The sequence below is a fragment of the Musca domestica genome, unplaced genomic scaffold (genome assembly GCF_030504385.1).
Source record: "Musca domestica strain aabys unplaced genomic scaffold, Musca_domestica.polishedcontigs.V.1.1 17, whole genome shotgun sequence".
Taxonomy (NCBI): domain Eukaryota; kingdom Metazoa; phylum Arthropoda; class Insecta; order Diptera; family Muscidae; genus Musca; species Musca domestica.
In genome coordinates this window covers 10,481,117-10,506,887 of record NW_026712230.1, presented here as the reverse complement: position 1 = coordinate 10,506,887, position 25,771 = coordinate 10,481,117, and the positions used below count along the sequence as shown (strand labels likewise).

Here is a 25,771-nt window from a genome sequence, read left to right as displayed (position 1 = left end):
CGGACTAAAGGAACTTACTTCTACCAATTCTTCCCGGCGCCTGCTAAACAGCCCTGGTTCTTTTCATCAAACATGAAACCTGAAAACATAAAGATTGTTAATCGATTGCTCACTGGTCATACTTACACCAAAAAATATTTCCACAGGATTGGAATTGCTGACTCAAATCTTTGTGAAACCTGCAACGAAATTGAAGATGAAAAACACATAATTTTTTTCTGCAAAAAGCATCAAAATCATAGGAATGATTTTGATTTGTTCAAGAAATTTAATAACTTACCGGAAATCCTGATGTCCAAAAACCAACAAAATATAGATGAATTAATCAACTTTATTGCACTTTGCAAAATTGAAGTTTGACTTTTATTTGTAAATAATCATCATATTTGCTGACAGTTCTTTATTTTTTCCTTTAGTTTTGATTTTTTTTTTGTTTTGATTTCTTATGTATTTCATTCATATCACTACATTCTGTAAACACACATATACTGTAAACAAAAAGAAAACGAAAATAAAAGAGTACTGATACTTTTCAAGTAACCAATAACCGGTCATGGTGAATGGGCACGAAAGTGTTCTAACCACCAACATACTTGACGACGTAGAAGTACAAAAAAAAAAAAAAAAAAATACCACTAAATTTGGTTACAGTGAGTGTGTACCGTTGGATTTATGAATACATTTCATACTGTGTAGGAACAGTACTAAATGCTGTAAAGATAGGTAAAGAGTGCAGGAAGAATGATTAAATTGGGCATTTTGTAATTAGAATCTCTGTGAGTGAGTAGATTTTAGATAAGGAGGATTATAATATACTACAAATACAGAAAAGTAGTCAGATTTGGAATGCGCATAAAATAGTGTAAGATAAGTTCTGGAATAAACTAAATATTTTACATACCGTACAGAACGATCGGAAAGATCTACACCTCTGAATATAAGTATATCTACGATAAACCAAAAGGTATTCGAAAAGACAATTTGGGAATTTCGTACCAGAAGTGTACGAAAAGTACTAAAAGCTTAAGCTCTTTTTGTCTATTGACCTTTCTATATTTATAAAAGAGGAAAATGTTTGTATGTTTATTTGTTTGTAATTTATGGACTCAAAAACCGCTGTACAGATTTTACTGAAATTTTCCAAGTATACTACAACATTGCCTGAAAGTTTCCAAGTATACTACAACATCGCCTGAAGTAACAAAGGCTATATAATTTTTTTGAATTTCTACTTGGAACTGGAGATATAACATCAAAATCGGAAGGACCTCCTAAAAATTTAGGTTTTATATGCACACACCTATTACTCGATTACAGATACAGTCTCCAAAATTGGAATGCGTAACGGAATTTGGAAGAAAAATAAATTTGCCTAATTATATTGAAATCGGTTCAGATTTGGATATAGGTCCCATATATATTTTCGGCCGATTTCATGTATTTGATGCCTTAAACATGCTGTGTACACCACATTTCATTCAAATTTAGAATGGAATTTGGTTAAAAAATTTGTTTGCCAAGTTATATTGAAATCGGTTGATATTTAGATATAGCTCTCATATACATTTTCGGCCGATTTCATGTATTTGGTGCACCAAATACGCTATGTGTCTCTAATTTCAATGAAGTTTGGAAAGTGTAACAATGCAATTTAAAACGAACGTACATCTCCAAATTATATTGAAATCGGTTTAGACTTGGATATAGCTCCCATATAAATTTTCGGTCGATTTTACATATTTGATGCACCGAGCGCGATATGTATGTCCGATTCCAATGAAATTCAAATAGAAAAAAAAATATGTCAGAGCCCGTTTATTTTGTGATAAATTGATTTTAAAATTCCTTAAAGGCTTGGGTCTTTGATAGATATATTCAAATTTATATTCAAAGATATTGAGGATTTAATACATTGATCGCTGAAAAGAAATAATAGGCCTATCTGCTTACTCAAATAACGATATTCTGCCCCGCACCACATTGAGGTTGAAATTTTTAAAACCCCAATACATTTTTTTATGTTTTAGTAGGAATTTCTAAAGACCAAATACACAAAATAAAACATTTGGAACTTTTATTGGAATATCCTACAAAAAATTTAAAATGCGCTATTTAAATTAATGGTAAATATTTTGATTTTCGTTTCAAAATAGTTTATATTCTATTTATCTTTCATGGATAATCTGAAATTAGCTCACGGTATATTATCCCACATTTATCAACATCCCACACACGAAATTATAGGAATAACTAATTAACAAATTGTGTTTGTATTTTTCTAAGAAACAACAATAACAATAAACATGATTCAATTTCCGTTTCTTTTTTGGCACATGTCACATTAATTATTACAAAATATTTTGGTCTATGAATCAATTCTCTGACGAGTTTAAAATATTAGACAAAATTAGAAAGAGAAGAAAAATAAAAAAAAATTTGGAAAATATTTGGCCATCATGTCCCCAGACGGGGTGGAGGGGGGACATAAACTATTTTTATAATAAGTGTGTCAATTGATGGTGTAAATATTTTGAGAAATATCCATGATTTATTTTTTTTATGTTTCACAAAATACCCACAAAAAATAAAACACAAACATAAATGTGAGATAACACCGAAGCAACATTTTCAGTTTGTGTCAGTTTTTCGATCATTAGACGGCCACAGTCGTAGCCATCATCTTTCGGAACAAAAATAGAAAATTGGAACCGAATTAAAAATCAAGAAGAAAATATAAAATATTCTCATGAGGGTGGTGGCAGACTGAAATCAAGCAGAGTCATATACCCGTACAGCAAGCGGCATACCAGTGTGAAATTATTTTTGAAGCTTGTTGATGAAAAAATTGTACATCGTTTTAGATAGTTTAGAAAATGGAAACAACAACAAATGTTGCAGATTTTTTGGCTATTTGTTTAAAGAATTTTTATAATTTGCGTGTTTTTTTCTTTTTTTTTTTTTTTTGAAAAAAATGTAGAAAATAACAATACCATAAACATTTCTCACTCCACTAGCCCCATGGTCATATACAGAGAGTGTGTATGTGCGTGTCGGTATCTAGGTGCAAAAATTGTTCGATATTTTTATAATTTATTGCCATCAATATTAACAGATGTGTGAAAACTGTTTGAAATTTTGGTAATATTGTTTTTATTTGCCACAGAAATACAAATAATCTACACGTAGTTATACAAATATACATATTCATCTTCTATAGAAAATATAAGATCCTCTACATAAGCCTTTTTATGGACAGCAAGAATTTTTTAGTTTTTCTATGACATTCGACTATTAGGTCTTTTAAAGACATAGCGGTCTTTCATAGGCCAAAGCAGACCTCATGGTCTTCTATTACAATAGGAGAGCATGAGGTTTTCTATTGGTCATAGGAGACATTGAAGCCTTCTATTGCATACAGGGAAGAGAGAGAAAGAGAGACGGTGAGGTTTCCGTTTACCCATATGAGACTTTGATCTCTTCTATTGCCCATAGGAAATCTAGAGGTCTTTTATAGCCCATAGCAGAACTTAAGGTCTTCAATTGCCATTCGAAGACCATGAGCTCTTCTATTACCCATACAAACCTTGGGGTCTCCTACTGCCGAAAGGAGACCTTAAGGTCTTCTATTGCCAATAGAGGACCATTAGCTCCTCTATTAATCATGAGGTCTCCTACTACCTACAGAAAACTTTGAGGTCTTCAATTGCCCATCGGAGACCCTAAGGTCTTCTATTGCCCATAGGAGACCTTGGGGTCTTCTATTGCCCATAGGAAACATTGAAGTCTTCTATTGCCCATAGGAGACCTTGAGGTCTTCTTTTACCCATAGGAGACCTTGAGGTCATCTTTTGCCCATCGGAGAACTTGGGGTCTTCTATTGACCAGAGAAGACTTTGAGGTCTTCTACAGCCCAGATGAGACCTTGAGGTCTTCTGCTGCCCATAGGAGATCTTGAGGTCCATTTCTTCTATTCTATTGTCTGTAGAATACCTTGGAGGTCTTCTTTAAAGTGCTTGATGTCTTCAATTGTCTATAGAAGACGTTGATGTCTTCTAGACCAGGAAGACCTCGAACTTTTATTGTCCATGTAAGACTTTAGGGTATTCTATTTTATTAAAAGACCTCTACATTTTTCATTGACAATCCAAAATCTCCATGTCTTTCGCTAAGTCACTGAGAGGGACGAATAACAGAGAGAGAGAAAAGAGTTTTTGTCTTATGTATGAAGCGTTATGAAAATATGAGCTGGCTAAAAAACAGAAAACAAGGTGGCAAACAATACAAATTCTGGCATTCCGCCAAAAAATTAAGTCATTTTTTGTTGTTTTTTATTTAGTATAGCTTATTGCCGCTTTACTGTGATGAATGTGTAAGCGTTTAAAATAAAAAAGCCAAAGATTTAAATTCATTAAGTATTGCATATATTTCTTTGTATTTGTTGTCAAATATGCGTCTGTCTGTCTGTCTCCCTGCTGATGTTGTTGCTGCTGCTACTGGTCACTGGTGTTCATTTATCTCAGCTGTTCAGTTAGTTGAATCTTCGTCTATCTGTCTGTCTGCTTGCGTTTTAGCTTAGCAATTATCTGGCACACATTTCTGTGCATTTCATCTTGCGAAAAATAACAACAACAAGACATAATACCGCCAACACAAAACGTCAAAATGAAGCCAAGCAACAATAACCATTTAGAGAAGATAGACAGCGAGACAGACAAACGAAACAAAACAAAAAATATCAACCATAGTCACCGCATTCAAGTCGAAAAGAGGCAAACACACAACAACAACTACATCACATATTCCAACGTCTTAACTTTACTAAACTTTTTTTCTTTACGCACCATCCCCATCCTATTCTACATCTTTCCTTTCTTTTCTTTCGAAAATGACTACTGAATGAATGAATGACGGCACCGCTGACGATTGATGTACAGCCAAAACGGCAGCAATCATCTCCAAGGTATTCTTTCAGGTTAAATCTCAACAGATACCCACCACCACCGCCACCTAGTACAGCAAATTGATTTCATTTAATTAGCTTAATGTGTTGAATACATTACGATGGATGACTGGGTGGAGGAATGAATGAACGAATGCCTGCATCATCAAGGCTGCAACAGCAGCAGATGATCTGAATTTTATTATTGTTTGCCTGCATTTTTCCTAGCACCGCCACAATTTTAATATGATTCTTGAGCTCTTTAAGAAAGAAGCCAAACGAAAGTAAACGAAATGAACTTGAGATGGATAAATATTGTGGCGGAGCACAATGGGATGTTATAAGACCTATAGAAGAAAAACCAGTTTGCAAAAAATAAAAGTCGTGCCATGCCGACTAATTGATATCATGTATAGAAAAATGGAGTAGGAAATCCGACTAAGATTCATATGAAGTCTCGTACCAAATGTCATTCAAACCAGAAGCAAATTATGGTTTTCAGGTAGCTTTAAACTCAAATCGGCTGCAACATATATGAGAGTTATAGCTATATCTGTATAGATCCTCAATAAATTACTTCCAGAGCTGATAAGATCAATTTTATTTGCGAGTGAAAATTTCTCGCGAAGGGTAGCACTCGAGGAGTAGTTTACTCTCCGCTCTACTCTTTAAGATAAAATGTTTGAAATAGAGTAAGAATTACTCTAATAATGAAATCGAGTGATTTTATTGTGGATTAGGGGGTGGTTGATCACTACCTAACTTTCATATGCTTTGTAGATACAAATTGGCGACAATACTCGCACATATACAGGGTGAGATGAAAAAACTGCAACCAACTTCAGACTGCTGTTATTTCTAAGCCACTCTTCCGACAGCTGTTAAAAATTTTCCAGTGACAGTTCATTGGCTATCCTTAGAACACTCCAGCGTAGCCCGACGTCAAGAAAGTGGACGGAAGAAAACAGAAATATCAGCAGAAATGGTTCGAAAAGTAAAAAAGCGACTTGATCGAAACCCGCGTCGCAGTGGCCGAAAAATGGCAATATTCCATTCGGCAAATATTGAAAAATGAGCTCGGGATAAAGCCATTGAAATTCCAAAAAGTGCAAGAACTTACACCACAACAGAAAGAAAATGGTCTCAAATTAGCTAAAGAGTTGCTTCGCTTGGCCGAAAGTGGTGGACAGCCGTATTTGGTTTTCTCCGATGGGAAAACATTCGTCGTCGAACAGAAAACAAATGATCGTGTTTGCTTGCCAAAGAGGTCAGCTGAAAATGTACACCTTCGGTTGGAAACCAGAACTCAATTATCGACCGTGGCATCAGAATAAATGCCGAATATTATCGCGAAAATATTCTGGAGGGTATATTAAAGCCTCGCACTCCTCACGCGCCACCCAAGAAGGGTAACAAAATGAGTTTCCTCGCTTCATTTCCAGTGCACAATGGCCACCAAAATCTCCGGATACCAATCCATTGGACTATTGTGCCTGGAGTATTTTGGAAAGCAAGGTTGGCACTAAAAATTATCAAAGTGTCGATCACGTCAAGCAAGCGCTTCGTCGGGAATGGGCCAAAATATCGCAGAGCAACATTCGGGCAGCGTGTGACGGTTTCATTCGTGCGAAATGTGACCAATTTGAACAAATGGTGTTTGACTTTGTTACATTTTTTTATCTACATTTTGTCCGAGAGCTTATATTCCGTTACAGGTGAAAAATGATGCATTCCTTTAATGTTTCTCTAGTTTTAAATTGATAATTGAATTTTCCTAGAATTGATGTGCTTGTGATTTTTACAGCCTCTGTTCAAATCCCTAGATTTCGTTCAGGAACGATTTTAATGGACCCTATTATTGATGTTATAAAAATGTACTTGTTTTTAAAAAAGTGGCATCAATGGTCACGTTTCATTTTCTGAAATCTTTATCATCATCAATCTCAGACCTCAAAATGTACTGTTCTATATAATATAGAAAAAGAACCACAAAAAATGACTAACACTATTATACAATAAAATACCTACAGAATTCTATTGTCATCAAATGAACATATGTCTATCCATCCATCTATCTATCTACATGCATACTTAACGTTCATATTGGTTTAAATTAGCCATTGAATACAACAAGTATTTTGTAGTTCCCCAATGAAGCTGTGCGCGCACACCTAAATAAGTAAATACAAATAACCTTGATGTCAACAGCAACAGCATTGCCTTTTGTTAGAAAAAAATCTACGTTTTTTCTCTTACTGTGACTGTAATTGTTATATATTCAATTGCGAATATGTATTATTAAGCAAATAAAAATATATTAAAGCAGAAAAGGCTTTTTAACAAATTGCCAAAAGTCAATTTATTAATTGACCCAAGGAAAAATATTCATTAGACAATGCGCGCATTTATGGTTAAGGTTGTCAAATGACCTGTTTATAACACATACGAGTTGTGTTTACTGAGTCTCAATTACTATCTTCCTTTGTCTCTCACTATTTTCATTGTTGGTTGGTTATTATATCACCTGTTATATTGAGAGAGAGAGACGAGCACAAGCCTTTACTCAAAGGAAAAGAAGATAACAAAATATCCTCAACTACCATACTGTGTGTGTACAGGTATGTGTGCGCGTGTGTTATTAAAGAAAACACCATAAAACAGGTGAAGGTACTTATTAATGCACATTTCAAATCAGAAATGTGTTGTGTTAAGTGCCATACACAAAAACAATGTGGAAAAATGATGCCCATCAGCTGCAGTTGACTCTCTCTTTGAAATTAAAAAAAAACAGCTGATTTCCTCTATTGGGTTTGTTGATTCCGAATAAAAACATGAAGTTACAATTTGTACAATAAAAGTTATTACAATAAATGAATTGGTTATAAAGTTGTTTAGCACATATTTTATCTACAATGAAAATTCTCTATAAAATCTTTAAAGGCGCCTTCGGTTTGGAGACGCTACTTTACTTTTCACTCACATTTTATAAAGTATTGTTACTCCACAAAACACTCAAATGTCTCTAATCTACAGGGGACTTTGTAGATATATTTTGTATGTAGTAATTCCATTATTGGGGCTCATATTTATCAAACCAACAAGGACTATATTTTTTTAATTATTCATTTATAACATCTCAGATTATACAAATAATGCTCAGTATGGATTTAAATATAACAACAGCGACAATAAGTTCGGTGTGCCAACATTTTTATATTCCACCACCATGTGAAAATTTTACTTATGACCAAAAATTTGACAGAATTTCCAAAATGTTGACAAAATTTCTAAATATGACAAAATTATTATGTCATCATTGAAACCCGTGCCTTCCTCTCTGACCTAAACGCTAAGCATTTACAAAATACAACGTAGAATGATCCATAAAATGACACCTAAACCGACTGCAAATCGGGAAAAATTGCGTACCCTATTTAAAATTTCGTGAGGATCGGGCAAAAATTACCATTAGAGTTATTACAATTATACGTAGGACGGACACGTAGCTAGATCGATTTAGCTCATCGATATATAAAAATCGATATGCCAACTGGCGAACTTATATATATGTGTGAATAGATTTATAAATTTAATGACCTTATGAAAAATGACTCACAGTTTTGGACCTAGTGTTAATGACCACTAGGCACACAGAATACTGTCTCTATTTTTGACAACTCAGACCCAGATCACTATCAGTTATTCCAATATGGATGGAATAACTGATATTGACGAATGTTTTATATATCGACCTATCACCTCGACCTTTAAGGGTAAACAGGATGATATGGTACACAACATAATATGCTACACGCATTGCATTTTATTTTTTAATTATTTCATTTATTTATTAATTTAAAATCCTTCATGGTCTACAAATGTGTATTACAAAGTTCAAATTTTGTTAATGCTATCACTATGTACTCTTATCTGAGTAATGAGACACAATTATCTATTAGCATGTTTTCTCTGGTAGCAATATCCGTTTGGAGCATTTTATAAAAGAAACAAACTAATTATGATCAAATAGGATTCAAAAATATAAACCAACTTGGTGCGAAAGTATTCTATAGGTTATTAAACATTAGAAGAATTAGAAGTTTATGGTGTTTACTACTTGATTTTATCTTTTATGTAGGATATGACTTTCTCGAGATCAGGCTGACCATTGACTTTAATGCCCTGCTCCAACATGCTTCCTCACGATCGCACCCCCTTCATGTTGTCCCTCTATTGCAAAGAGAAAATAAATGTGACATTGGGTTCAACCTTTTTCAAAATTATTAGGTGAATGTCTGCAAGCAATTTTTCCCCAAAAAAAAACTTGCACCCATTTGTCATCTTCCCCTCCTTGTGCTCTTTTAAACAAACTATTTTTTATTCTAAAATTAAACAAATAAAATGTAAAAAAACTCTTTTTTATTTAAATAAAAATAAACAAAACTTACCTCTTCCAATACTGCAATGGTTTGACGACATGCCGGCATCATGCGGGATGCAAATGTTGATGTTGTTGGTGAATTGTAATCATCTCGGGTTTCCTCAACAAATTCGGCTATATTCATAAGTGCAGGCGGCATTTTTTCACAATACCAAATAGAATGTGCCCAGGGCACACTCTGCCAGATTTACACCGTAGGGTGTCCAATATCAATGTAAAGCAGTAATAGGGCCACTGCCGCCGCCGCTAGCTATTGTTGGCCCGTTCTGGTTATTTTTGTTGATGTTGCTGTTGTAAAGTCAAACGGCAAATTATGGCGCGCGTAAAATTTAAAACAGCTGGTTAACACACGGTTGTTGTTGAGGGACGGGCCGGGCGAGGAGCCAACTTATGGTGACACACAGACAATATGACAACAATAACGTTATTATTTATTGTAATGATGATAACAACAAGAAGAACACAAGGGGAAGGTAGAAAAACATAAGGAACAAATCATTAGATATTTGATTCAGACAACACTCAGCTGAAATTTTAGATAGATTTTTTTTGGAAATTACACTGACATTAAATGCAAATTTGCTGTTTATTTTTACATAAAAAACACGTAATTTCTGACAAATCGATCTCTTTCGTGTTCACATCCTCACTTACTCTCTCTATTGTCATCTCTTTTTCAGATTCTGAGTACTACTCACAAGCAAGGATGGTAATGACGTTTGTTATTGCGACATTGAATTACGAGTAATATTACATTTAATTTGATGATATAAAATACACAAACAAAACAAAAGAAAAACTGATTATGATAAACCGTGTAACCGTAAATGACTTACACTTTAGAATCGATGACACTTAATAGGAAAATGCAACAAAGGAAACAATAATAGAGAGTTAGTTATAAGCTTGGGGTTTGGTTTTTCTGTGTGGTTTCTATTGGTATTTTCTTCTTTATGGTTTCATGTTGATTTGTTTTGCTTCACAATACATTTAGCATGTATTCATTTCTTGTACTGTAATCGATATTATTTTTTCACAAATTTCCTCAACACTATTCTACACTTCGAAACTCATCATTCTTTTGCTTATTTGACAGCACAACATACAATACAATAACACTTAGCTGCTTGGCCTGCTGCTGCCTTGCCTATATTTTGTGGTAAAAGAATTGTTTCTAGCTGCGTCGTTGTATTTCGCAGCAACACCCATTTTTTGCCTCCACTTCTTTCCAAAACGTTTAAAACAAAAGAATTTTCGCCCAAATTTCATGCAAAATACCAATCTAACATACTAGTAACACACTCACTGAAATAATTTACACATATGACTCTACAGCAGCATAATTTATTGACATTTATTAATATTTTAATTTTCCTTTTTTGGATGTGTGCATTCTGTTTCTCCTTTTTTTTTTTGTTGTTTGTCGAAAACCACTTTACAATTCAAGAAAATTTCTTGTTTGTTTGCTTTAATCAATTAGATTTCTGTACTGATTTAGGTTATCCACATTTTGTTGTTTTGTTATTTTTAAATTCTTGTATTTTTTATAATTTTTATTAAATTTTATTTGAAATTATTCGATTATTTCCCATAACTTTTTAAGAATGTGAATGTGGCGAGAACCGAGCTATACTAACAACAAATTTAGCGGCGTCTCCAAACACTTTAACTCATCGGCGTTAAAACTATATTCACTGACGTCTGCAATCTCCGTAAAATGATAGCCGGTTCTCTGCATTGCAAGGGTGCAAAATGAGTTACCATATTGTCGTTCTCGTTCTCTGGAGATTCTAAACATTTTTCAGAATATTTTGATGCACATGATGAAATGCAGATAGCAACATCAACAAAGAAAAATAAAAGAGATCTTCCACAATATTGTCAGAAATATTTCTGGCCGAAATGTTTTGTTTCGCCGTTAGCGGAAGCATAGCTGAGTACTACCGGACGCGTCCCCAGGTTGCGGATAGTGGGACGCCCGAAAGATAAATCGGGCAGCTGCGAATTAAATAAGAAATCGCGGACTCGACGAGGCGAAGTCACTGGCGCTCCTAAACTATCCAGTCAACGGACTGGTCCACCGCAACGGACTCCCTAACACTGGGGTGTTACGTAAACTGTGCCCATCAGTGTTCCAAGGTTTGCAGTCAGGGTACCGACTGTATTACCATGATATGTAGTCTATGTCATGGCGGACCTCGTCACCTCCAATGTCCTAAATTCGTAAGGAGAATAATTTAAAAAACAAAAACAACCTAACAAACGCCGACAACACCTCAACCGCCTCTTCGGAGGTGGGGACGAGACTCTGCAGACGCACCGAGAAGTAGTATGCGAAAGCATACAGAGGCAGCTATCCGCCCTTCTCGAGAAGACCAAAACCCTAAGGTTTAGCCAAGAGAGTTTACCATCTGGTTTTGGGAATGCTTCAACTCCCTTTGATGGGTAGCTCGACGTCACCGTCATACTCTAATCTAAGAGGAATGAATCAGTTCAGAAAGCTAAAGAGGTTGCTCAAACTGGCTCTCTAAACTTTTATGAAGGAGATTCATCAGAGCATACCGATGCTACCAACCTCCGGGTCAAGGAAGGCGTCGTCGAAGGTGACACTAATGTCCCAAAAACCCGCGACGACTCCGCTTCGAAAGAGTGTAAGCAAAGCAAAGGGGCTACAAACGGACGGTGAGGTAATCTAAAAGCTTCATCGGCCGCGATCCCCTACAGATTACGGAGAAGGAAATGACTAAAAGACCTAATCAAGACGAACCTAAAGGTTTTAAAGTAAATAATTTTCCGAATATTGATTTCATGGTAGAACTAAGAAGGTAAAGTCATGTAATCATATGCTTAAATTTTTTTCAAATTTATACATTTGACAACATGTCATTGTCAAAATCTATATTCATAAATCCACTATATAAATACAAAATCAGAGATGGGAACTGCTTTTTATGCATTGAAATTTGACAAGGTAAGTTGCATAAAACGCAGAGCTTGGAATGCTAATTTGAAATGAGGTTACCTTTGATTCCTAGTGATACCTAGTGATACCGCGTTTAAATACAAAATTTTATCCGGATACATTAGCCTAATTAAAATATTCTCAACCAGAAAGAAGAAAAAAATTAATTAGGGAATACCTGGTGCGGAATCGACAAACTGCCGGGATATTTCACTGGTTTTAAGCGACACAATCCAAAGTCGTACGTGTTCAAATGCTTTAATGGAGTTTGATTTGATGTTTCAAATTACGATAAGTGTAAAACTGAATATCGTTATTATACCCTACACCACAAGGTGGTCAGGGAATTATGTCTTTGTGCATTTGTTTGTAGCAGTCAAAAGGAAACGAGATAGACCCATAGTTCTTCTTGATGATCTGCATAGAATAAAATTCTGAGTCGATTTATGCATGTCCGTCCGTCCGTCCGTCCGTCTGTCTGTCCACGCATTTTTGTAAACAAAGTACAGTTCGCATTTATTGTCCTATCCAGAATTTTGCACAAATCTATTGTTTGGCCCAAGGACGAACCCTATTGAAATTGGAGATAATCGGTCAAAATTTAGATATAACTCCCATATGTAACTTCGTCCTATTTGCCTTTTATTGTGCAGCAAACGTGTAATATCAGCCCGAACAGTATGGAATTTTGCACGCACGATCAAATTGGACCTGAAAACAAGTATGTCAAATAGTAGTTGAGCGAAATCGGTTTAGATATAGCTATAACCCCCATATATATTGTTCATCCGATTTGTTATTGTTGTTCCGCAGCCGTAGTATGCACTCTGTAACAAGAATATTTGGAGAAATATATCAAATACAGCTCAGAAATACATTTACTGAATTTTATCAAGATCGGTTCAGATTTGGATATAGCTCCCATATATAACTACGTCCGATTTACCTTTGATTGTGCACCAAACGTCTAATATTTGCCCAAATGGGATGAAATTTGGCACTTACGACCGGATTGAGTCTAGAAGCTAGTATGTCAAATTTGTAGATCGGTTCAGATATAGCTATAGCTCCCATATATACTGTTCATCCGATTTGTTATATTTGTTACCCACAGCCGTAATATGCACTCCGTAACAACGATATTCAGGGAAATATATCAAACACAGCTGAGAAATATCTTTGCCAAATTGTATCGAGATCGGTTCCGATTTGGATATAGCTCCCATATATATTTGTATCCGATTTCAAATTAATTGTACATCAAATGGGCAATATATGTCCGAATTTAAAAGATACAAATGCTTCGGCATTTTTAGTCCTTTGAACTTTAAATTATAATTATAATCATAGCGTGGATAATTAAATTTTCCCATAAAAACTTTTAGTTGTTATGCGGAGCTCGACTAAATTAGCAAAGTGGTGTAGGGTATCATAAAGTCGGCCCCGCCCGACTTTCTTTACTGGTTTAGAATTAGGTCAGATTAAATTAATTTTACCATTATTATAATATTAAAAACTAGATATTTCGGATGTATATTTTTTAAAAGGAGCTGCAGCTTAAATATTTGTTCTAAAATATATAAACATTATCAAAAACTCGTCATGTACTAATTTTCAGAGGATTTAACCATAGACGAATTAAACAGTTTTCTTGTTTTCTGGATCAAACATTGTATTGGATCTATATTACAATATTTTTATTATTATTATTATTTATTTTACAAGAAAATTTGGTGAAACATGCAGTTATAATAAATGGTCTGTTTCAGAGCTGTAAGAATGTAAAAGTATTCATTACGATATCTAGCAATCGCTAGAAAATCGTGGAAAAGGCAACAACCTGAAACCAAACAGCCTACATACCATGGTAGAAGAATATAGGTAGATGCATCAACGCTTGGGAACATTGATATGTTAAAATTTTTTAAGTGCTTTGTAAAAAATAAGTTGATTTTTATAATTTTTCTTATACGACACAAGACGGAGGTTGTAATGATATGTTTTTTTCAACAATTTTTACATATTTTAATAATTTTTCATTCACTATTTTCAATATCAAAATCGGTTTGACAGTTCATTGTCCCAGCAGCTGTGTCGATGCGACTACCTGTATTTTTCTACCATGATACATACATAAAGTATTCTACATTTTGTAATTTTAGGAAACATGAAATATACGAATATATTATCTAACGTGGTGTCGCCATTCCTACACCGCAAAAAATGTGCGAACCATCTTTTTTGGCGTTTTTTTTTAAGTACAAGGGCGATTTTTTACATTATTAGGCAAAATATATGTTCACATTGCCCTGCAGTGATATTTTATATAAAAAAGGGTATACTTATTGCATGTCAAAAATGGAATTATACCACAAAACTTCATATCGAGTTTGACACTAGTATTATTATAGAGTCAAATCAACTGGGATTTGTCGTCACCTGTAATAATTATACCATGAGCAAAAGTAAACAAAATAGATTTCTCGAATGCAAAACATAACAGCATGTTTGCCAACTTCTGATTGTTTAAAATATTGAATTTGACGGATTTCTAGTACATTTTTACTAGTTATTTGTGCCCGTACTTTCTGGATACGAAATTCTTACCATTAAATTATAGGAGTGTACCATAATGAATTCATTTGAATTGAACGTTTAAAACACGTACACATTTAAAGGCTAATGTGAACCCAATACATGAACATAGTAGAACAGGGTGATCTTGATAGGAGCGTTTTTCATAATGCTATAATTTAGCATCTCTAGAATTCAATGCCACCATTTTGCGACGCACTTCTCCCTTGTAAATTGATTTTAACGCCGTTACTGTTCATATATTTAGACTTTGCAAACTCTTGCACGTTTGGTCGGCTTGGTTGAAAAAGAATTTATTGCTAATTTTTTCGCATATTATGGCTGGTAAGAGGCAAGCTACCTCAGACTTAAATCATGACAACTGGGATCGTGAGGAAGAGCCTGAAGAACGTGGAACATTCAAAACCGCTGATGAACAAGAACTTAAAAATCGTGTTATCAAAAAGGCCGCTAGGCGAAGAGTAGCCGGTACCGATTCTGCGGATTCTGGCACAAAGAGTGTTTTTAGTGGTTTTTCAGGCTTTGGCAAACCTGCGGCAACAGCAGCTACAAGCACAGCGGGAGCATCACCCTTTTCATTTCTATCAAAGATATCATCGGCCACCCCAGCGCCAACCAGTAGTGCAACAAGTGAAACTCCTAAGCCAGCTGCCACCACGTTCTCTTTTGGATCATCAGCTACAGCGACAACAACAAAAACAGAAAGTGCCAAAGAAGTTAAAAGTGACACAAAGTCTTCGGAAACATCGGATGAATATTATGCCAAATTGAAAGGTCTCAACCAGGCGGTTAGTGAATGGATAAAAACTCATGTTGATAAGAACCCCTTGTGTATATTGACACCTATTTTTAAAGACTATGAAAAGTATTTGGCTGAACTTGATGAAGAGAAGAAAAAGACTGGAGATAAAAGCACAAGTTTGGCAACCGTCAGTGATGAAAAGAAGCAAACGACTACCGCAACGTCTTCGGCAGGGATTGGAACTTTCAAGTTTTCTGAAACTTCTACAGTCAAAAGTTCTACAACATCAACGCCACTATTTTCATTTTCATCTGGTGCCACAACAACATCTACTGGAGCCACAACGTCCACCACTAAAACAAATGGTTTCAGTTTTGGTTTAAAGAAACCTGAGGATACAACGGACGCTAAGACCACGCCAGCAGCAACTACTGGTTTTTCGTTTGGTCTTAAACCGAGCACAGCATCCTCAACATCCAGCACTACCTCCTCTACTACATCTACCACGTCAGCTGCCCCCACTTTTAGCTTTGGTAAACCAGCTTCAGCGTCTGATGGTGATGGAGCGCCCAAACCATTTTCATTTACGCCTGGAGGTACTCCATTTAGTTTTGGCAACATAAAACCTCCCGAGGCACCCGCACCATCAACAACTGAAAACGACGAAGAAGACGAAGAACCACCCAAAAACGAATTCAAACAAGTAGTTGAAGATGATGCAGTTTATTCAAAGAAATGTAAGGTTTTCGTTAAGAAAGACGGCAATTTCGCTGACAAAGGTGTTGGCACGCTCTATCTGAAGCCAATTGAATCGAGCGAGAAAACACAGCTTATTGTGCGAGCCGACACAAATTTGGGCAATATTTTGGTCAATTTAATTCTTAGTTCTGCCATTCCGGCCCAACGTATGGGCAAGAATAACGTCATGATGGTTTGTATACCGACACCAGATGTTGAGAAGCCTACACCAATGCTGTTGCGTGTTAAGACTGGAGAAGAAGCCGATGAGCTATTGGCAACTATTGAAAAATATAAAAAATAACTTTTCAAATAAGGACCGCAAAGAATAGAATACAAATAATTTGTGTTTTTGTTTAAAAACTCAACGCATACCTACACAATTTTTTGATGTTAATTTATTTTTTAGTTATCGTCGAAAAGAAAAAGAAATAAAATAAAATAGGATAAAAAATATATTTTTGTTGCTCTTTTATGGATTAAAATATTCATTAATGTTCAAATGTCGAGGAAATTTATAAAAATTAAATGTCTATTGAGCGGAGGGAGACAATCTGCTTCAATTATGTTTCTTATTTGGATCAGATTAAAGAATGGATTATATCAGAAAAAAAACGTACCGTTTTCTAATTCATCTTATTATACCAGCAAGAGCCACGTCGTGTTAGTAATGATGACATTCCTTACACAAAATGTTACCTTCATAAAGCATTCTGACTGACATATTTTCAGTCCTCAGGGTTTAAGTTCGTGTTTAGTCAAATGTGATCTGTAAAGGCCCGATTATTGATTATTCTAAAGTGGCAAATCAAATGACTTCTTTATATCCTACACAACATAGTGGTAAGGGAATGATGTCTTTGTGCATTTGTTTGCAACAGGGAGGAGGAAGCGATATAGACCCATAGTTAATTTTGAAGATTTTCATAGAATCACTTTCTGAGTCGATTTATGTATGTCGGCCCGTTTATGTATTCTTGTGAACAAAATGCAGGTCCTATTTATTATCCGATTTAAATGATTGAAATTTTCCAAACAATATTTGTTTGGATCAAGGACGAACCCTATTGAAATTGGTAATAATCGGATCAGATTTAGATATATCTCCCATATATATCTTCAACCGATTTCTGGATAATTGTGCACTAAATCATCCGACCGAATTCAGTCTGGAAGCAAGTACATTAAATTTGTTCAGATATAGCTTTAGCTCCCATATATGTGTTCTATCCGACATGCTGTTTAAGTCCCTCACATTCGTAATATGCACTCCACAAAAATTATATTTGATACCAGATATACGATACAGCTCAGAAATACCTCTGCCAAATTGTATCAAGATCGGTTCAGATTTGAATATAGCTCCATATATATCTTGAACCGATTTCAGGTTAAATGTTCAATATCAGTCCAAATGACCTGAATTTTGGTATGATGACCTGCATTTTTTTTAATATAACCCTTCTCCAAGTGATATCACGCACTATATAGCAAACTATAACTGCTCTAAAGGTGGTATGATCTACTTGAAATAAATTATTTTGTTACGGGAGCTCTACTAAGTATGCATAGTTGTGTAGGGTATCATATAATCGACCTGCCCGACTTTTGACTTTTCCTTACTGGTTTTCAAATTTAAATGGGATACTTTAAGGAGCTTTTAAGAATTTTTGACTTAAAAGTAGCGTTATACTTTATAAACTATGCGGGTATTATATATTACTATACCATAAATACAGTTGAAATTAGTTTATTATATACTTTTAGTATATTTATATTATTTTATTCTATACTAAATACGCGCTGCATTTTAGATTGAAATTTTTTGGGAGTATTCTAAAAAACTTCTAAATAAGGCTATCTAAATAGGTATTTTTAGGCTGTTATGGAGCGCACATAAAGGCTTTCGCGGCATAAAATATGAAATTGGATGGCATATTCCATTCCATTCAATTTGACTGGGACATTTTTATATCGAATGTGACCCCTGGTGCCACATATACAGGGTGAGATAAAAAACTGCAATAAAGGCAAACGCCATAATTTATACTTTTATTTTTTATTTTATTGAATGAAAGCAAAAAAATGTCGGAAATAGCATCAAATCTTAGAATAAGTTTAGATTTTTTCGAATTGGCACGAATTATGGCCTTCAAATGGCCAATGAAACCGTCACACGCAGTCCGAATGTTGCTCTGCAATATTTTGGCCCATTCCCGGCGATGCGCTTGCTTGAGGTAATCGACACTTTGGTTTTTTTTAGTGCCCTCCAAAGTGCTGAATGCGATGGTGCTGAGTCCTGTTGGAAGGTCCAAGGTCTGCTGCCAAAATGCGTGCCAAGGCTTAAATACACCCTTCAGAATATTTCACCCGTGGAGACGGATTATGTTAAAAAATATATATATCGGAGCCGAGTTACACAAAATGGAAACGTATATTCCGAAATTCACTCCATTTGGGCTGATATTAGTTATTATTTGCACAATAAACCTGAAATCGGATTAAGGATATATGGGAGCTATATCCAAATCTTAGCCGTTCTCGATAAAATATGGCAAAGGTATTTCCGAGATCTATAAGATATCTGGAACCAAATATCAATGTTGTCGAATGCATTTTAAGAATGTAAGGAACTTAAGCACCAAATCGGATGAAACATATATATGGTAGCTATAGATATATACCTGCTTCTAGACCGAATTCAGTGGGATGTACCAAAATACAGGTCATTTGGACTTATATTAGTCATTTGGTGCACAATTAACCGGAAATCGGTTGAATTTATATGTGAGCTATATCTAAATCTGATCCGATTATCGCCAAATTCGAATTGGTTTGTCTTTGAGCCAAACAAATATTGTTTGGAAAATTTCATCTCATAATAAATGCGACCTGCATTTTTTTCACAAGAATACATGGACGGACTGACATGCATAAAGCGACTCAGAAAGTGATTCTATGAAGATCAAACAAACAAATGCACAAAGACATAGTCCCCTTACTACTATGTGGTGTAGGGTTTAAAAATACACGCTGTGACATTTATGTTGAAACCCCCTGACTGATAAAAATGTAAATTTTGATAAAAAAAAAAAAATAACCTTTAACCCAAGGAAATTTTACGCAAAGTTAGCTGACATCTTTGAATAATCTCTATGTATTTTTATTTGCGTGGAAAACTTGGTAAGTCCAACAGAAAGAAAGTTACGTACGGTGTCAGAAGAAAAGGTGAATAGACAAAAGAGCAACACGTAACATAACTAAAAACATTATAAATCTGGTTCTTTTGTTGGGGTTGGAATTGCTTGAAACATTTTACTACTTTCATAAGGGGCATTATTTTTTTAAAACTGTAGAGTCTCTATAAGGAAGTGAAACAATTGATTCCGAGTAAGTAGACTTTGACTGTTAATTCAATTTTACTATTTGCATTTATCAACAAGAGTAGACAAAATGTGCATGTTCGCTATAAATCAATGAGTTTTTTATCTCCATTTCTCCTTATTAAAAAATGTGAGGCTTTCAGAAGACACAATTCCATTAATCAGACTACCAATGTACAAGAGAAAATGTTTAGAAAAAATTTCCGATTAATGTTGTCTTTCCTTTCATTTATTTATTATACAGCGTAATATGAAGAAACCCATATGGTCTCAAATTTATTTTACACTAGCTGGCCCGGTCCGCGTTGCCGGCCCGTAGTTTTTGTCTATTATGCATATTTGTCAAAGCATAATTATTCAAAGATATGACTGATATAAATGTTCGCGTACTGGTCGATTAAAAGTATTTTAAAATACCTGTACCCATATTTAAGCCGTGGGCTTCAACATTTAAACCGTGGGCTTCAAAGGTGTGTGGATGTGCTATACAAATTATCCCCATGTAAGGGATCAAATTAATTTTTAGTATGCAACATTTTCCAGTCAAATGAGCAGTAATTTGGAATTTGCTGTATTTTGTACACCTCATAATTGAGGGCTGAATGAATAAAGAATAGCCAAAGTTAATTACTTTTTTAAAGCCATTAGCACCTCAGATTGTCCATTAGAGTTCTTATAAGTCCCCCAACCATGTCGGTCTGTTTTTCCGCCAAAAGGTGGACTTGAGGGGGTATTATTACATGGAGAAAATTCTAAAATTTTTAGATATGTTCAAATTTTTGTGTAAGATTGTCACCCCCCAATACACATTTTTAGCCAAATCCTTTAAAATATGGTAAAATCAGGAGGTACCTTTATATGGGCACTACTCCGAGACATCGACCTACTTTGAAAACATTCTTCTACCCCTTATAATCCAATATGACAAATAGAGACCAAATCAAAAATATAGCAGAACAACATAGCATGTCAAACTGAAAAAAATTTCGCGTGATTTAAATGAGTAAAAATAGTTTTATCCACCATATTTTTCATCATAGTATAATTCAATGACGATTCAACAAATATTCGGTCCCGTGCTAATTTCATATATTTATAATTTGTTCATGTTTCCACAATTTATTTCATATAGATGTATATCCCAAATCTACGTTTCCAACCAATATTCTCTTGTGAGTTACAAATTCAATAGAATACAAAATTTTCTTTTCGGACCACACATTATATGTGAAAGTGGACTTGGGGATACTCCAATGTGGGGACTTTACTTAAATAAATTCCTATGTGGCAATTATCTATATGATGGTTCGATAACCCCTTAGAGACAAACAATGAAAAAAAGTGTCCAAGACCTCAAAAATAGCTTAAATCATATGATGGTTATATATTATTATTTTATTTATTATTTTAAATTTCAATTTTTTTAAAATTCGATTCCACTGAAAATTTTTTCGATGTTTTCCCGATTTGAGAATTTTTGCAATGAGTTACCTTTCCCGTGATTTTTTAGCGGTTTTGAAAAAGTAATTATCTTTTAATTTATAGTTATCTACCTTTTGGTGTGACCGCGTTAAATTATTTCGATATCATCTATTCCGTTTCGCCAACACATAATTCGGTACTATTATTCGCCATCAATTTAAGTTCTCAAGAAACCAAGTCAATTAAATAAATTGGTATTAATATCCGAATTCTAAAATAATATATAGAAAAACACTACAAATGTACATTAGAAAAAAGTAAGTCAAAATGGAAAAAAAATCATGCAAAATAAAACATTACTATTGTACATTTGAAAAGTCAAAATGAAAATGTTAATATATTAAATTTTTACGCGATTTTTTTGGATATTATCCTTTTCGGAGAGGAGACAACTTCGCATTTGTGTGAATCGTTAAAATCAGTCCAGGTGTTCTTAAGTTATAAGCGTAGTAACTAACACAACTTAAATTTATATATATATATATATAGATAGATATCTGCAATACCCTGATTAACAAATAATAATATTAATATATTTTAACAATTCAATAAGTTTAAACAATCCTATTAAATTTAAAAATTCAATAAATAACAGTCTTAAAACTAGTAATCTATTGTAAGAATTCAATAAATACGAATGACTGCACCACGATTCACAGTCTCCAACTAAACAAATGTCTAGTAAGGTAATTGAAAAGTGCGGCGGACTTAACATCACGAAATAGTAACTTACATCATAAAACCCTTCAATTTGAATCAATGAGATAATACCAAGGCTCCCGAGCCCAACAAAAAGAACGTAAAACAAGACTGTAACCACTTAATAAGCATAATATATAGGATAATGCATTTACACCAGATATTTACCCACAGGATGACTAAACGGAGAACTGGTATAGGTAAAATTACTTAAAGCGAAAGGAAGCTGATTCCGCAATATCACAGCTCAAGACGTTCTTCTTGCAAAAGACACAGTAGAATATGGGTTATTTCAGGTGAAATAAAAGTACATACCAAAATTCCGACTTTTCGTTGGTATGGTAGTATACACCAAGATGACATCAGACGAATTCACATGTTTATCAGAATGTATGAGAAAAGTCAGTAAATTTGTTTCATTCGTAAATTGCTGTAAAAAAGGCATTGAACGATGATTTCGGTATGTTGCAGGTCACTTTACCCTGAATTTAATCTCAATACTTATCTAATTTCTATTTACAACATTTCTCTCATGCAGAAAATATACACCATGCAATGTTATCGTGATCATAACCACTAATCTTTTAACTATTTAATAACGATTTCATTTTATATTTTCTGTAGTATAAATAACTGAGAATATGTCGCACAATACAATGTTTTCGGCGATATTGAGTAGTTAACATTTCGAATCCCTTATGCCTAAAAAACTATCAAAACCAAATTCTTAAAACTCTGATGGTCTATTTAATACTTAAAAGTTATATAACATTTTGGCTTGAAAGCAGAATACTTTTAAAATCCATATGAGCAAAATTAATTTGAAACTTTTTTATATGAAGTAGTGATTGGACTGTTTGCTCCGAAGAAATGCATGAAAAATCATTAAGAAATGCATTCCATTCAACGCATTTTGAATTTTATATATTCGCTAAAGTAACATTTTTACAATCTTTTCAAGTTTTTTAAAATTCTACGATAAAGAACAAAACGTTTTTTATGACACTCGTATCCAACGGGAGGAAGCATTGCAGCGATTGACTTTTGTTTCACTTCAAAGCACTAATAAAAAGTAAAGTGATGTGATAGAGGTGTGAAATGGACTGCATTTTTGCCCAACAACGCCCTTGTAAAATATACGATTACTTCTCCTTCATGCCAAGATGCAGTACGGGATCACATAAACCTCATTTTTCTGGGTTATTTCAGATATGCCCGAATTTAGTTGAAGTGACACTACATTGTAACGTAGGTAGTGAGGATCAGATTAGTTTAAAAGAAATATATTCCACTTTCAATTTATTCTTAAATAAAACATTAAAAAAAGAAACAAAAACTTCTATGTAAAAAAGAAAATGAAAAATATTTTTACAATTCCAGAGTCCACAGTGCCAAGAACGGTACCAAAATCATTTATAATAAAAAATATAACAAAGATAATATAATTCAATATAATTAACAAATGTGTGTAGATTTAAAATAAACCTTAAGTCCACAATATGCTTCAAACCTTGAAATTGTGTTGTGTTTCAGGTAACTATTTATAAAGAAAACCCGGCAACCCTGTTTACCTTGAATAGAAGCAACACGGCCAACTATGATCATTGCATTGTCTTTTCTTAAATCTTTCCTTTGAAAACAAAGAAGATTAATTCAGGTAATTTCAACCCCTTTCAACGATCCTTGAAAATGTTTGGAAACAAACGTGTGTAAGGGAATGTCGGTTAAAAACACCCCATCTTAACCCTCATTAAAAAGAAACGAGAAAAACTGGAAAATCCTGAAAAGAAATTGTTCTTAATAAATCTTACAATATGCAAATATAAAAATGCAGCTGTTATTTCGACAATTGTCAAAAAAATCACCCCAAAAATATTGATAACCAATTGTATTTTCCAACCGCAAATGGCAGCAGCATCCTTTATGCGTTGTTGATTGCAATCTTATTTACAGGCCGGGGATTGTGCAATATGCTTTGGAAAATACATACTTTGCAACAATCCACGGTCTTCAAATAATTATGCCCTTATGCTCACACACACTCGACGAAAAGCAAAAAAAAAGTAACAAATACACAAAGAAACCGAAATTATAAAAAAACATAACCTCATTTTCTGTAGATACGCGGCAAGTTAAAAAGATTTAACTTTACATTTCATGGCCAATAAATCACTCAACCCAAAAAACAATAATTCACATTATGGTCACGTTTCCTTGCAAAATTACAATTAATAATTTACCAATTTGTTAATTTTAATTTGTCATTCCCACAAAACCTTTGTTGTATTTTCTCTTTGTTACGCTCTGCATCCGCGATACTTTTTCTTTACCATATAATTTTCCGTTAAAACTGTAATTTTTAAAACGGTACAATATGTTGTTGCTTCTAACTTTGCACTATATTTGTTGCAAAATCTTAGAACTCCTATTCTCCTGGATTTTTAAAGACAAATGAAAAATAAATCAAAAATTTCCCTCCAACTAAACATAAAACGAAGTCATCCTGGGGTTGTTAGTCACGGCGTCAGCATATTCTGTAAAGCCGTTGGGAAAATCACACACGTCTCCGTTAATCTGAATGACGGCGTTACAACATTAGAAATGTAGTTAGTCACGGACGTACTGTGAGAAGCAATAAAGTACAAACGTATATAGTTTTTCATTTTCTTTTTTATTCATTTAATTTTGTAATGGCAAAATAAGGCAGAACAGATTCAGGAAAGCTACTAAATAAATATATGTCACGAAGATACTAAATATAAAATGACATGGCAATATTTTTTGCCTAAAAATAGAAAAAAAAACCCTATTATACAAGACACCAACAGCGAAGGTGCGACACCACATAAGGTGATATAGTCGTATTTTTCATGTTTCTTAAAATTGAAAAATATGTATGCAGTTTGGTTTCAATTATTAAAAGGGAAATTGCTTTTTCCACGATTTTCTAGTGATTGCTTGAAGTGTTGAGATATTTGGACCTACAGCTAACAACTATACATTCAGTGGAATTATATGAAAGCATTAAAATTAAATATTTTAAGAGCTATTCTTCTGCATATTAAATTGAATAATCCACATTCCAAAAATGAACATTTTTGAAATTAAAACAATTTATTGAAAATTGATTTTTTTTTTCAAATTTATTCATTTGACAACATCTCATTGTCAAAATGTATACTTACAAATCTATTGTATACACACAAATCAGAGATGAGAACATGTTTTCTTCACAGTGACATCTTAACTCGATGTCTAAAATTTACGAAAAGTGAAGTTGTACAAAGAGGTTGTACACTAAGTTGTATCGTTTGTGACCGAAACATACAATTTGCGTACTCTCCAAGTTGTACAACCAGTTGTAATGTGTGTGGCTTACATTATATTTTATAGATATGATTTTAAATATGCTAGTAAAAATCTGTGTCTAAAATCTTAAACCACTTCACTATTTAGAAATACTGATGTAAATAAAAAGCTTTATGTAACATAGATCAAATTTGATAAAATTGTAAAAACACAATGCTGAGTCTTGTAACTTCAAATTTACTAACAAAACAAATGCAGCAAGCTGTTTCGTTTGTTTGAAACTTTTCTCACAAAGTTTTAAGGGAAGACAATATCTCGAAAAATGGATAAAATGCCGCATATTTTTTCTCAATATCTCATCCCAATACGCAAAAAAACTATTATTTTAACAACAATAAACTGAATATATGTTTTGACATTACAAGACTACTAAAAGAAATGTTGTATTCAGACGATCGCTATCCTTACCTTGGAAATTGTT

The 25,771-nt window shown here is 34.0% G+C and overlaps 2 protein-coding genes across 6 annotated transcripts in view; one reads left to right on the top strand and one right to left on the bottom strand.

Moving 5' to 3' along the window:
- Positions 1-11,021, bottom strand: part of LOC101890581 (arfGAP with SH3 domain, ANK repeat and PH domain-containing protein) — a 65,301-nt gene extending 54,280 nt beyond the window's left edge. Inside the window, exons 1-2 of one of the 5 annotated variants that reach the window (XM_059120507.1) lie at positions 10,217-11,021; positions 9,388-9,767 (exon numbers count right to left, since the gene is read on the bottom strand). In XM_059120507.1, the coding sequence (XP_058976490.1) occupies positions 9,388-9,519 (132 nt within the window). In that variant the 5' untranslated portion in view covers positions 9,520-9,767; positions 10,217-11,021. The remainder of the gene's footprint in view (positions 1-9,387; positions 9,768-10,216) is intronic. The other 4 variants (XM_059120508.1, XM_011292151.3, XM_020035024.2 and 1 more) reach the window with 4 other exon arrangements.
- Positions 11,022-15,209: 4,188 nt separating this feature from the next.
- LOC101890991 (nuclear pore complex protein Nup50) lies at positions 15,210-16,875 on the top strand. Its single transcript, XM_005178339.4, has one exon. It carries the CDS (start codon positions 15,255-15,257, stop codon positions 16,719-16,721), a length of 1,467 nt encoding a protein of 488 aa, XP_005178396.2. The 5' UTR covers positions 15,210-15,254; the 3' UTR covers positions 16,722-16,875.
- Positions 16,876-25,771: the final 8,896 nt, after the last annotated feature.